The 13,464-nt window shown below is 31.9% G+C and overlaps 1 protein-coding gene across 1 annotated transcript; it reads left to right on the forward strand.

The window, feature by feature from the left end:
* The first annotated feature begins 1,419 nt into the window (after positions 1-1,419).
* On the forward strand, positions 1,420-4,778 carry LOC143043516 (uncharacterized). The gene is made up of 4 exons (XM_076215799.1): positions 1,420-1,597; positions 2,362-2,400; positions 3,101-3,327; positions 4,212-4,778. The coding sequence occupies exons 1-4, from the start codon at positions 1,528-1,530 to the stop codon at positions 4,389-4,391; spliced, it is 516 nt and encodes a 171-aa protein (XP_076071914.1). The 5' UTR covers positions 1,420-1,527; the 3' UTR covers positions 4,392-4,778.
* The last annotated feature ends 8,686 nt before the right edge of the window (positions 4,779-13,464 follow it).

Raw genomic sequence — 13,464 nt, forward strand, 5'->3', positions numbered from 1 at the left:
AATGTTATCAATCTCACTGAGGCAAAACTTAAATAATGTTGCTTATAAAAAAAAACTATGGAGTTTCCGTTCAGAATTTTTCTCGGAGCTTGGTATTTATGTTATTTTACTTTTTCTATGTTAGCGTACGTTGATCCGGTCTTGTTGTTAACCTTCGCAAACAACACGTCGTGATTTTGGAATAAGCTTTTACAGTTTGCGTCCAAAATAATAGTTGAGATAGCCAAACTTTAAGTAGTAATAGGTTTTCAGTATCAAACTACAAAAGCCTTGATAGATAAAACAAAACCATTGCATGTGACCTTTTCCTCCTGATGTTGCACTGTTAGTTTTTCTGATATATCCTTCAACGATTTCGCTCGAGATTTATAGTTTGGGAAGCCAAACTTATAAGTATTTATTAGATGAGAGTCTCAAGTTTAAAAAGCCTTGGCAAAAATAGACAAAACCATCTGAGATGACCTTCCCCCAGGCAAAGCATTCTCAGTTTTAAGAAATGTATACATATAGTCCGGAATGGGCATTATAAAATTGGGAACGGAAACGCGGAATATGTAAAAGAGATAACAACCCGACCAAAGAGCAGATAACAACCGAAGGTCAACAATAGGACTTCAACTTAGCGGGAAAATCCCGCAACCGGAGTTGATCCTCAGCTGGTCCCTAAATATAAATGTGTATTAGGTCAGTGAAAATGAACGTCATACTGAAATCCAAGACTAACAAAGGCCAGATGCTCCTGACATGGGACACGTGCAAAAATGCTGCGGGGTAAAACATGTCTTGTGAGATGTCAACCCTTCACCTCTAGCCAATTTAGAATAACAAACCATATAACAATACGCGCAATAAAACTCAGTTTAAAAGAATCCCAGAGTCCGATGTCAGAATAGGTAAAAAAATAAACTAAGCAAAATTACAATGATACATAAATTTACAAAGGATTTCTAGCAGTTACTGTCATGCCAGTATTGCATTCAAATATATGAAAAGATAAGATGAACGAAGTAACAGTTGCAATTTTGATTTAAAAAAATAATGACCCGTTACCAAATTTCGATAATTTGATGCATCAGTGTAATAACTAGGGAAAGGAGACTATCAATTTGTTAATGCGGTGAAATTATTTCACATTACAAATTGATAATACTACTCTTACTGGTAAATGAATGTTTATTGGTTTGATTACTTGATAGAACAAATGGTTAATTAGATATAACAAATAAGTAACTAAAATTAGTAGATTACTTAAATAGATTAATAACTTGAAATTAAACATGCCAATATGGACACGCGACTCACTAAACCCGGTAAGAAATTCATCGCCACGTCTTTAGTAAATATGTTTGTGTTAATCAGAATCAATCACCTTTGGTTGTGTAACCTTAATTTTGTTATTGTATAATGTTGTTGTTTACGGAAGAAGACGGAGATGTTTGTTTTCAATCATGACATGTGAAGGAAAACCATGGAAACGGGGATTTGTTAATTTGACACCATATATTTATATAAATTTCATAGTGCATAATGCTCATTAAAAATTTGATTCGTATACATAAACATTTAACTGTGAGGATGCAAGGAACTGACAATAGTGGTAAGTTTTTTTTGTGTTATTTTAAGCTAAGAGATTTTCATTAAAGCGTCGACAAGTAAAACGATTGAATAATTGTATTGAGATTTGAAACCAAATACAAGCTCTGATTACAAGTATTTTGATTACAGAGTACAAAAACAATGTATACACTGCGATCGACTTTTTTCAAATTGACTATTGTGAACCAAAAGCAATGTACGATTTCTTACAACTCCTATTGAAATAACAGTTTTATAATAGACAATGGTGATTGCGACTAATTCAGCTACTAACACTGCATCTTTATTTAGGACAATACAATAGCAATGTGATGGGGCATGTCTCTACCTAGTACGATACCAACATGATATGATTTCAGTCGGTGCAACGCATTATCTTTATTTCGAGCTGATTCTTTTTTGTTTTGTGTTTTTTTCCTCACAAATGCCGCCAATTTGGAGAAAAGGTAGCACAGTCCAATTTCAGGGTATTTGTCTAAGCTGCACCAGGCCTCAGTTGATTTGTGTTATGATTTAGACTGTATAAATGGGAACCTAAGTGAATATGGAGATATGTTTTATATATCTCACTTTATTATAAAAAAAAAATAAAAATTTATATTGATAAAAATCTATTGCAAATCAGCATTGTAATATTATGCTTTATTTGTTTTTAACTTCCAAGAGAGAATTTACCTAGATACTAATTCAGACTAATTTTCCTCATATCATAAACATATGTATGAAATCTATCAAAGTAATATGTCAAATATATCTTTATTTTAGATTTGCTTCACCCAAACACTACCAGCCTCATTGCTAACGGTAAGTAATTTTATTTAAAATTAAAACGATCTTTAGTTAGAATAATTGTAGTTCAAGGTTCAACTAGAATTAATTGCTTTAATTGTACTTAATTCATGTTTCTAGCACTATGGAGATGTTTATTTTCCTTAGACTAAGTAATTGTCCACTTGGCGTCTTTTTTAATTTAGCTAGGCGCACAACAGTATCCCAAGTTAATCAAGGAACAATAACAATTGGTTTCGGCTGCACTTTAAAAGCTTACTTAGTTTTGATGCTCGATATATTTCATGCATTGCCTATTTGAACGCTAGGACTTATTTTTCCAATACCATTTAGAGTGATTGTTAAGCAGCTCTTTAAACGCCTTATGTTGGACTTTAAGATAAATCCTATTTTCTTTGTTTTATATTTAAAGTATGTTAACATTTTAATTGATTGAATAAGTCAACAAATACCAACTCTTGCACCGCAACCAGCTTTCTCTTTAATGCACGTAAAATGTGCTTTCACCACATTACTGTCAAAATTATTCATTTAATTTATTTGTGGTTAGTATTAATTGGTTGCTGAATACCTAACATATACACCATATCTTCTTTTGTTCATAAATATTGTCTAAATAAATGCAAAGGAGAAATTGATATTAATCATTGTAAAGATATTTCCAAATGCGCTAACGCAATTATAGTTTATTAATGTATTTTTTTCTATTTTATAGCAATTCGTCCATACGCAATACAAAATGGAACTTCTGATGGAGGTTCATTCGGAATGTTTCCAGAAATTACTATAGAATTCCATACAAACTCAATGGCTCTAGCTGCCATCTGTAGCTGCACGTCCATCGTTATTGTCTGCATATTTCTGTACTGCTGCTGCCGAGCTAGTCGTAGGGACGGAAACTACGAATGTTCATGTGCATATGAAAGACCTACATCGCATTCAGTAAGTGTGTTACAGTCATATTACTAAAATGTACATCATATTAACTGGTATCATAGGCTTTCATAAATTGTATATACGTACAAAAGTATGATGATAACATATATGCCAGGAGCCAACAACCTACTGCTAACATGGTCCCAATAAGAGCGTTACAATATTAAGAGACGTTTTTATTAAATAGACGAAATAACTACTATGTAATCATGTCCCATTTTATAATCATTATACTAATATATTTCCAAAGTTTGTTTTACAACAACTGCAAAGGAATCACTTTTCATTGAATGTGTAAAATTAGAAGAAGTCCTTTCATTGCAATTTGTGCAATGCGAATCATATTTGAGCTCAGGAAACAGAAACGATAAACTGAATCTAGCAAATTTAATGAAGTTAACTATACTATCTGAAGCTCGCAGTGTTGAAAAACAATAACTACCTAGAAACTCCTGTGTTCTGTAAAAATCCGAACTTGATTCAAGATCTATTTAAATCTATTAAATAACCTAAGGAATTCATTTTTGACAGCCCTTTTTAGTAAATTTTGTTCGGCAGTCGCTTTATGTATTGTTGTTTTTGTCCCCTTAAGGCAGTGTTGTTCGATTGTCGACCATTCAAGTTATTGTTGTTCTGTAACAACAGAAGATTTTCTTTTAAATGACTGAATCAATTATAAATAACATAATTACAAAAAATTTTTAGAAACAATTATGCATTATATTCTAAATTGTATACACTATTAGTTATACTATGTAAATAATTTGTATTTTACATGTAGCATTTTTTGGACCCATAATTCAGGCTTTTGATTTGGGTTTTAGTCTTCAATTCCTATGCTATCAATGTTTCCATGGAATATTATAAGTTTTTTTTTGGTTTTTTTTTAGACATCTAGTAAAAGGTCTTCGGCTCTTATATCTGGTTCAATATCTATCAGAATTCCTACCTCTGAAAGCAGATATCAACCTTACAAACCTACAACCGATACAATATTTGAACAGTCCGAAAGTGAAGACAGTTCTGCAGTTAATATGACCCAGAAGAAAACCACATCGCTTGACGTTTGAATCCATTTGAGTATTTTAGAAACTAACTACAAGGTGTTAAAGCAGACTAACAAAGTGTTATCCGACCGTGTAGACTTCTGATAAAAAATGTCAAAACCAATGAATGCATTTTTGTCAAAATAGTAATGGGTGGTATAGCTGTTTTGCCTAAATATGACCAGCAACTTAACAACATAAATTCAGTCAGTTTCATCCACATCAACCAAGTATCTACATAGCATTTTATTTGCATATGTCTTATGCTCCATATTGGAGAATATACTTTGCATCAGTGTTTCCTTCCAAATTATTGACTACACAAGGCGAATGAATATGTGACATAGCGTTATAGTATGTCATGAAAGTGTATGATTTTTTCACCATCTGTACTTTACATTTATTTATATTTTTATAATGTGCATTTCATTTTTGTATATTTTTATTAAATCATGATATATTTTTTAAAAATTTGACTGTTTTGTTCCTCCCCTATTCTCAGTATTGCAACAACTGAGCTACACCAAGATTAAATTTGAATTTGTTCTGCTCAATGACAACATAACAAAAAGCTTATACATTTAATTCGCAATTATATATCAAAGTTCATATACCAGCTTTTGATTTTGCCATTTGATTAGGGATTTTGTGTTTTGAATTTTCCTCGCAGTTCAGTATTTTTTGGATTTTACTTTATACTTATACTGTACGTAGAACATTTTGATAATATCAAACAAACAATCTTACAAAAGAATGGTATGGTTAGTAAAACGTTAGTACGATCTTGAGGATACGATGATAGCCCATCGGAAGGGGACGATAAATGGCTGACCCGTGATAAGAGAGAGCTATATCTTTTGTACGTTAGAGACACCCTTGTAGACTTCGAAAAAGAGCAGGCTAATGCCGCTACAAGGCAGCACTCGCTCTTGCAAAGTGGAAAGGGATTAATATAAGTTACAAAACTTGTTTCCCAATCCACTATAAATAAATATCTTTTAACTAATAAAACGTTTACGTAAAATGTAGATAAATAAAGTAAACGTATCAAATGTGTAAACAACACCATACTTAAGTAAAAATGGAGTATACAGACCAGAAGCTAATATCTTTCATCATTATCGTGATGGTAATTTCATTCAATTATTCGTCCTCGTTGTTAGATAAAAGATCACTTCCTTACATTTGGTAACTTCCGGAAACCTAAAGTCAAGGACAGACCAAAGTAAAATAAACTATATTGTGCTATGCATTGTCTATTATCATATAATACATAGTTTTGTTTTGATCACAACAAGTGACATTCAATGATATAACACACAATAACAATTACAGAAGTATAGCATAGTTATAGTACCTATTGATATCACACTGTTCTTGTTAAGGTAAAGGTTGTTAGATATTATATCGAATTTTGACGAAATAAGAAGAACAACATAAAAAGTCTGATTCAACAATTTGACACTTCATGTATCGATATATTCAGTAGGTGTTAAATTCATACAATACAGATCTTTGGTTAAAAGCTGAATCATTTGATTCAGCCATATTTCATTTCGTATGTTTTTACAGATGTTATGTATATGACAAAAGCAGTGGATATTATGTCTCAAAATATGAATACTTGATATAACATGTATAACCAACACATAAAATAAAATATGCAAAAATACCAAACTCCAAGGAAATTTCAAAACAAAAAGTTCTTTATACAAGTGCACTAGCTGTCTAATTCGTGTTCACCGATTTGACTCAAATACCCATATTTTATTTATAACGATGTAAAACATTTATCTGAAAAATAAAAAGTCTAATATAAACAATTTACAGGGCATGTGGTCAATAAATGTAGCTTCTGTTCGCGTGTGTTTTAGTCAAGACGCCATTTAATTAACTATTGAGTTGATATGAACATAAATATAGATATCAATAGATATCAAAATCGTGCAATTGGATTTTTTCAATTTCATTTTATAGATTAAAAATATATGTTAAGCATATTCATTTCCTGTATACAAATGTTTTTGGGTTTTTTTTTTAACGAATTATGTGATTTACCTTTTATTTCACTTTCAATGTTGACATTCTTTTCTTTTATATAACGTTACACGCACTATTCATGCGTTATCCATCTCTAGCTAAGGGGCTAAATTGAAGTTCATATGAATACGGATGAAATGGGGTGTGATTTATTCACTTCCTAGTGAATAATTCACCATCATTGTTTTTTAGCCTATTTTGACAAAATTGAACCATGCTGGCTGCTCAAAGTGAATTATTATTTACTAGTCCACTTGCATTTTAGATTTATTGAACAAAAAAAGAATCAGAATTTAATATTTTTATATATCACGTAGCTTTAAATGGCAGAATCAAAAGGTTCATACATATCAAACGAATGGAAAAACAAGTGCAATATTCCTGACTTGGTACAGGCATTTCCTTATGTAAAAATTGGTTAATCAAACTTGTTTGTAAAGGTAGCTAAACCTCTTACTTGTATGACAGTCCAAAATAATTTCATTACATTGACAACAATGTGTTAGCAAAACAGATAGTCATGATACTGTAAAATAAGTAATGATTGCGAGGTTTTAAATACTGCGAATAATGCGACATTATGATTATCGCAATAATGAAAACTCACGGTTTGTTCATTCTTAAAAAAATCGCAATAATAAATGCAATAATTTCCGAAATTTACTATAGGTAGCTATTGTCAAAAAAATGGGGTCAACTTCATGTTAAAATCTTCATTACTATAAAAAAAAAAAAAACAAAAAAAAAAAAAAAAAAAAAAAAAAAAAAAAAAAAAAAAAACAACTATTACCACAGCGAATAGCAACTTAGAAAAGTCCTCTTCAGATTCTAATGACAAATTGACAAATTGAATACATACCGCGGACGAAAACATGATAACATAATCCTCTCGTGATTTTGGGTCTTCAATTCTCCTCAAGTAAATAGTTATCAAAGGTACCAGGATTATAATTTAGTAAGCCAGACGCGCGTTTCGTCTACATAAGACTCATCAGTGACGCTCATTGAGTATCCAAAATTCCAAAAAGTTGTGCCAAATACTGCTAAGGTAATCTATGCCTGGGGTAAGAAAATCCTTAGTTTTTCGTAAAATTTAAAGTTTTGTAAACAGGAAATTTATAAAAAGGGCCACATTATTGATATTCATGTCAACACCGAAATGTTGACTAAAATTAACGGTACCGATTTTCTTGCACCAGATGCGCATTTCGAACATACATGTCTCTTCAGTGATGCTCGTGGCCAAAATATTTGAAATCCAAAGCTTATATAAAAGATGAAGAGTTGACTACTGGGCTGGGGATACCCTCGGGGACGAAACGTCCACCAGCAGTGGCATCGACCCAGTGGTGTAAGTAAGTTTTGGCCGTTTCATTTCTTTGATTCAACATTACATTGAGTGTTTTGTAGACGATTGTTTATTTTAAATCCTGATCTCTATAATGATTTTTGTACTCATACTCCAAAATCAACCATCAAGCGGCTGGATTTTATGTTTCGAGCATGATTTTTTGTTCTCCGAGCACTGAGCAAAGTTTTATGACTTCAAACCCAGGTCTCTATGATTTAATTTATGAATTATATACATTGAGCCGTTTTCTTAACGTGCTAGTTCAAGAGGAAACTGTTTGCATGTCACATACTACTACGAGATAACCCGTGTTTTGCGGAGAAGAAGCAAATACCTTTGTGAAAGTCTTTGTTTTGACCAGGCCTGGGTTCCAATCCATAATATCACAAACTCGAGGCAAACACGCTGCCATGTGACCAAGCATCGAGGCAGTCAATAGTCATCAGCAATAAATATAGAACATATATCTAGAGCACATAATATCAACTGTAATAGATTAATGAAAAAATAGAATATACTGCTTGATTGAATTATCTACTATTTAAGAAAACGATAAAGAATCAAAATGACTAAAAAAAATCAATCAAATAAAATGACATTGTAATAAAAAAAGGGAAAAAATGAAGAAAATAAATCTGATCATCTCCCGACAAAAAGTTTCGTTTACTTGATGTACGATTGACCGATTCTAATATTTTAGCATTTAAATCTTAAAATTAAAAAAAAAAAAGTTATTTCATTTTAAGAATTTGATCACTGCAAAATAGTGTCACATAAAATTTACTAGGATTAAAATTATGTACGCTAGATGCGCGTTTCATCTACTTATCTATTCAAATAAAAAAAGTAAGAATGGTCAAATAAAGGACGAATCTGAAAAACATCGATATATCAAACCTCAGAAAGTTTTGCCAAATATACGTAAGGTATCCCTTTCTGGGGTAGAAAAGCGATGTGAAGATTTATTTATTTTAGTAAATGCCCATTTTCATGGATTGAGGAAAACATATTCATGGATATTTTGTTGTTCTTATATCTTTACATTATTGTATTACAATATTTTAGGGAATTATGTGTTCCTGGTGATAATAAATAAGAACAATGCTGAATACAACATATCAACTATTTATATAATAATGTTGTGTTTAACATTGACTATGCGAAAATAGTAGCCAGGGTGAGAGACAATAGTGCACGACCCGAAGGGGAGTGCACTATTGTCTCAAACCCTGGCTACTATTTTCCATAGTCAATGTTAAACACAACATTAATATCATTATTATACTGACTGTTTACTATTTGGAATAGTGACAGTAGTGTTTTTCAGTGTACAAAAATGCGCTTTTTGTAACTCTGCATATAGATGTATTTATACTGCAACTAGTTGTGTTTATTTCCTAAATATAGAAGCATATCTATATTTTATATAATGTCAATTTCATCATGGAACACTTTTTCCACAATCAGGGGTCCATTAATGGATAAAAAAAGTTTGACATTTGTGTTACGATTAAAAAAGCTATGATTTATTAATTTAAGTTGCAGTATTAACACAATACTCATATAACTCAATAACTTACAAAAAAAACCAATGATAACGGACCATATATAACTATTTATCTGTAAACAAATGACTTCTAAAGTATTCAAATAATGTTGGCTTCAACGGCAGTAAGCAGAAGTAAACAAAGAATAAAAACGTTCTAACAGAAACTACAGTAATTTAAAGTCTCTTAAAATGTCAGAGAAATTAAAATGAATATATCTTCTATTTTCCCCTGATTGTTCAATTGTAATAGTTTATTAATTGCTATGCTCATAAATCCAACCCACTTGTCTGTCAAAGCAACTAAGCTCCGCCTTTGCACGTGAAATTGACAATGATTGACATGAAAATCAATAGTCTGTTGCAACAGCAAGGCCTACTATTTTCGCATAGTGCAGTTAACGCTATATATTTCTTTAAAAAACTATGCAAAAATAGAGCAATTTTTCTATAGAAGAACATTCTTACAGGAAGTATAATAAAAATAAATATTGATTTTCAATGGTTTTCAACTTCTTAATTGTTTGGCCTTTCACACTTTAAATTCTAGTGCCGTTGTCAGATCGCTGGAGTATCAAATTATAAGCGTGGTATCTTTGACATGAGATTTCGTTGAGTTAAAATAAATTTTAGTGCTTTCGACAAATGAAATTGAATGATTGCATATTACTTGATAATGAAGAGTGTACGTAAAATATGCTCTGGATTATTTAGTATCCCATTGCTATTTATAAATTAAAAGAAAGAATTTCTATGAATAAGTTACCACTCCATTTACTACAGTAACAGTTTGGAAGGTTGCTGATTTAAGGAGGTAGACCTAGATTAAGAGAAATAACTCTTAAAATCATCAGTATGTTTGTGTCAACCATTTTCAAAAATATATTCTAAGCTTCTAGGTTACATAGATTATTTTCAATCTGTTTCAAGTAAATGCTTAAAATACATTGATGAACTTGACTTTTACAAACGCTTAACTGAAAGAGTTATCTCTCTGAACCAAGGTCTACCCTCTTAAATCGATTAAAAATGGGTTAGATCAAACAAACAAATCAAAATAGACTGAAGTTAAAGTAAATATTGATTACGCAAAATAACTCAAATGATAAAATATCAAAGGAAAAAAGGGAATTTCAGCACATGCATTAATTAATATACATGTAGCTTATATGTAATATGCTTATCCAAACTTTTAATATTGGATTATTGGAATAATTAAGAATACTCATTACAAATAACCTCATATAATTATAGCAGAACGATAAACTTTATTCTGTATTTGAATATAAGTTTATAAGCTTAACATAGCGAAATAGTATCGTCTGAACAGAGGGACATTGGATGTGAAATGAAATTAAAAAAAAGTTGTTACCAAAAGAAATAAATTTATTTGAACTGTAAATAAAAAAAAGTTAAAATTCGTCACTAAAATAAAAACAACATAAATGTCCTCCGTCAGAAGCTCTTTTCTGGATTTAACTCAAAGCCGATTACAATAGAAGAGCTATTATGAGCACTACAAACTGCCAAGAGTGAGAAAAGACCATATTTTGTGCTCGACCAAGTCGAGCACAGATTTTACTAAAGCTAGTTTCACACTGCCGATCAGATCAACTCGATGATCCCGATTGTCCAAATTTCAACGACCAAGCTCAACCATATTCTTGATCGGGCCTGTTTACGACTTCTACCCGATCGCCATCCGACTGTACACGACCTTAACTCGACCATTCACGACTCCATCGCGACTCCATCCCGACAACAAAATGAATACTTATTCAATAGTTCCGATCAATTCACGATCGTTACATGATCTTTACTCGACTAGCTAGACCAATTCAAATATTCACGATCTCAGCCTGATCTCGACCAGACCAGATCGACCTGATCGTATATGGGTCGTAGGGATAATCGGGAATGTGTCGGGTATGCACAATTTGAGTATAAAAACGTTCGAAATTTTTATTCCCCGCCGCTTCGGAGTGGGCAATAAGTGTTACCCTTGTCCGTACGTACGTACGTCTTTAGTTTCCCTTCTCTAATTTTATGTTGCCTCAACCAAAGTTGGTGAAACTCCGTATACACAATGCTTATTACCATAAAACACAGTTCAAATGCGAAGTTGGGTGGTCGTTCTTGAAAAATTACCCTTTAGATTGTTATTTATGCTGTCCTCATACATGAATACCTTGTAATGCAGTTCGTTTGGTGAGTCCAAACAGTGCAGTTCTTGCGGATTGAATTGTGTCATACTGTCTTAGTTTGCTTACAAACAATTCAGTCCCGGATTTATTGATGTCAAACGTTGTTAAATAAATAACTACAACATAATCCTATATCAACTCCATGTCAGCTTCTCCCCCAAACACCTAGCCAAACACCTAAGTGAGAACATCAAATATTTCCCTTCCCACGAAAAGTGAAGACAGTGTCATATTCAGAGGAGCGTGGAAAAATGGCCCAAACCTCTGATTCAGAATCAAGAGCATGATCAATATAGTTAATCGAAAGCAATCTAGCAGGTCTTTTCCATTTCTGAATGCAACCCAACTTTTTTTCATCTTATAATGTTGAAAAAAGGTTAGCTGCACATTTGATATGAACAAATATCATTGTGTCTTCTTCCTCGTGATTACAATAATACCCATTCTATAAACTCAGGAATAGGTAGTCGTAGTTAATAATGGCAGGAACATCCTCGAGAAGAATAACTGGTTCTGGTTTTGTCTTATGCATGTTATGTATTCGTAATAATCAGGATAATATTAATAAAAACGAAAGTGAGTTATTGACCAATATTTTACCGGAAATGATGTTTTAATTGCTAAAATAAGACAAAGAAACCTTCATTCATTTCATCTTATAACATTTTGAATAAAATACAAGCAATATGTATGCAGAAGAGAACATACATTTGATGTCTTTTACCTGATTAGATGTCAATTTGAAAATCAAAGATGGCAGCTGTGATGGGATGATTTTTTTCGTGGCAACCCCCTTGATATGATTATATACATCTTAAGGCGTGTTCTTACAAAGTTTCATGTTTGTATCACCATTTGCATGATTTGTGTGGTAAGCTGATCAACTATATACAACAACAAAAAAAGACCTAAGATAATAACAAAATCCATCTAATGTCAACTTTGGCTAAGGAAGTTGATAAATTAAAGGTATTACATAAATATTATTCTATACATATATATACTATCAACTGAATTAGATAAAAGAATAATTACACTATACAACATGGTTGACTTATCTACTGAAGTATATTTGCATGATCGAATAATCTACTAAAGTATGTATATATATAAATATATAAATATGTCTGAACCAACAATGTGAGACCTGTACATTTGCTTTAGCAAATGTTTTGTTTTCCCTCGCCGGGATTCAAACTCATGCTACTGAGATATCGTGACACCAAATAGCCTGCACTGTAACCGACGCGCTAAACCACTCGACCACCTTGGCTTCACAAATAATAACGCTTACGGTGTCCGAGTGTTACCTTTCCTCATCAGTTTTAATCTAGCGTCGGAATACAGTACATGATATATTAGTCATGTAGATGGAATTGTTACAGATCAGCTGAAATATCTATTGTAACGGATTCTACAAATTAATGCGAGATACAGTCACAGAAATAATTATATTTCGGCCACCATTTAATTTACCTACACTAAGGTTAGACCTTTGAATTCAAAATAGGGTGAACGGATCATATAAACTGGAGAGAAAATGTTATACAAGCCCAAACGAAATAAATATAAACAAGTCTAGATTGAAAATTCATATATATATATATATATATATTTATATATTTATTTATTTCATAAGGTATGTAATTAGAAAGTAATGAATTTATTGATTATACATTGTGCTAACCATGAAATCAAAACCAACGGGGTTTGACAATTAATATCTTTATAAGTGTGTAAATTATAGGCAACAGAAGTGTCACATGTTTACCGAATACCGATACTAAAATCCTATAGCTTATTATTATAAACGAAACAAATAAAGTTAATACAACACAAGCGGAACTAGCATGGATTCAAAAAGGGGTGAAAATTGATAAGTCGGCAGCGTCAGTGTCTAGTGACATACACAAATAACTACCCACTCAGTCAAAGAATTACAGCTGGTAAATTTAC

The sequence above is a fragment of the Mytilus galloprovincialis genome, chromosome 8 (assembly GCF_965363235.1).
Source record: "Mytilus galloprovincialis chromosome 8, xbMytGall1.hap1.1, whole genome shotgun sequence".
In the NCBI taxonomy this organism is placed as follows: Eukaryota; Metazoa; Mollusca; class Bivalvia; order Mytilida; family Mytilidae; genus Mytilus; species Mytilus galloprovincialis.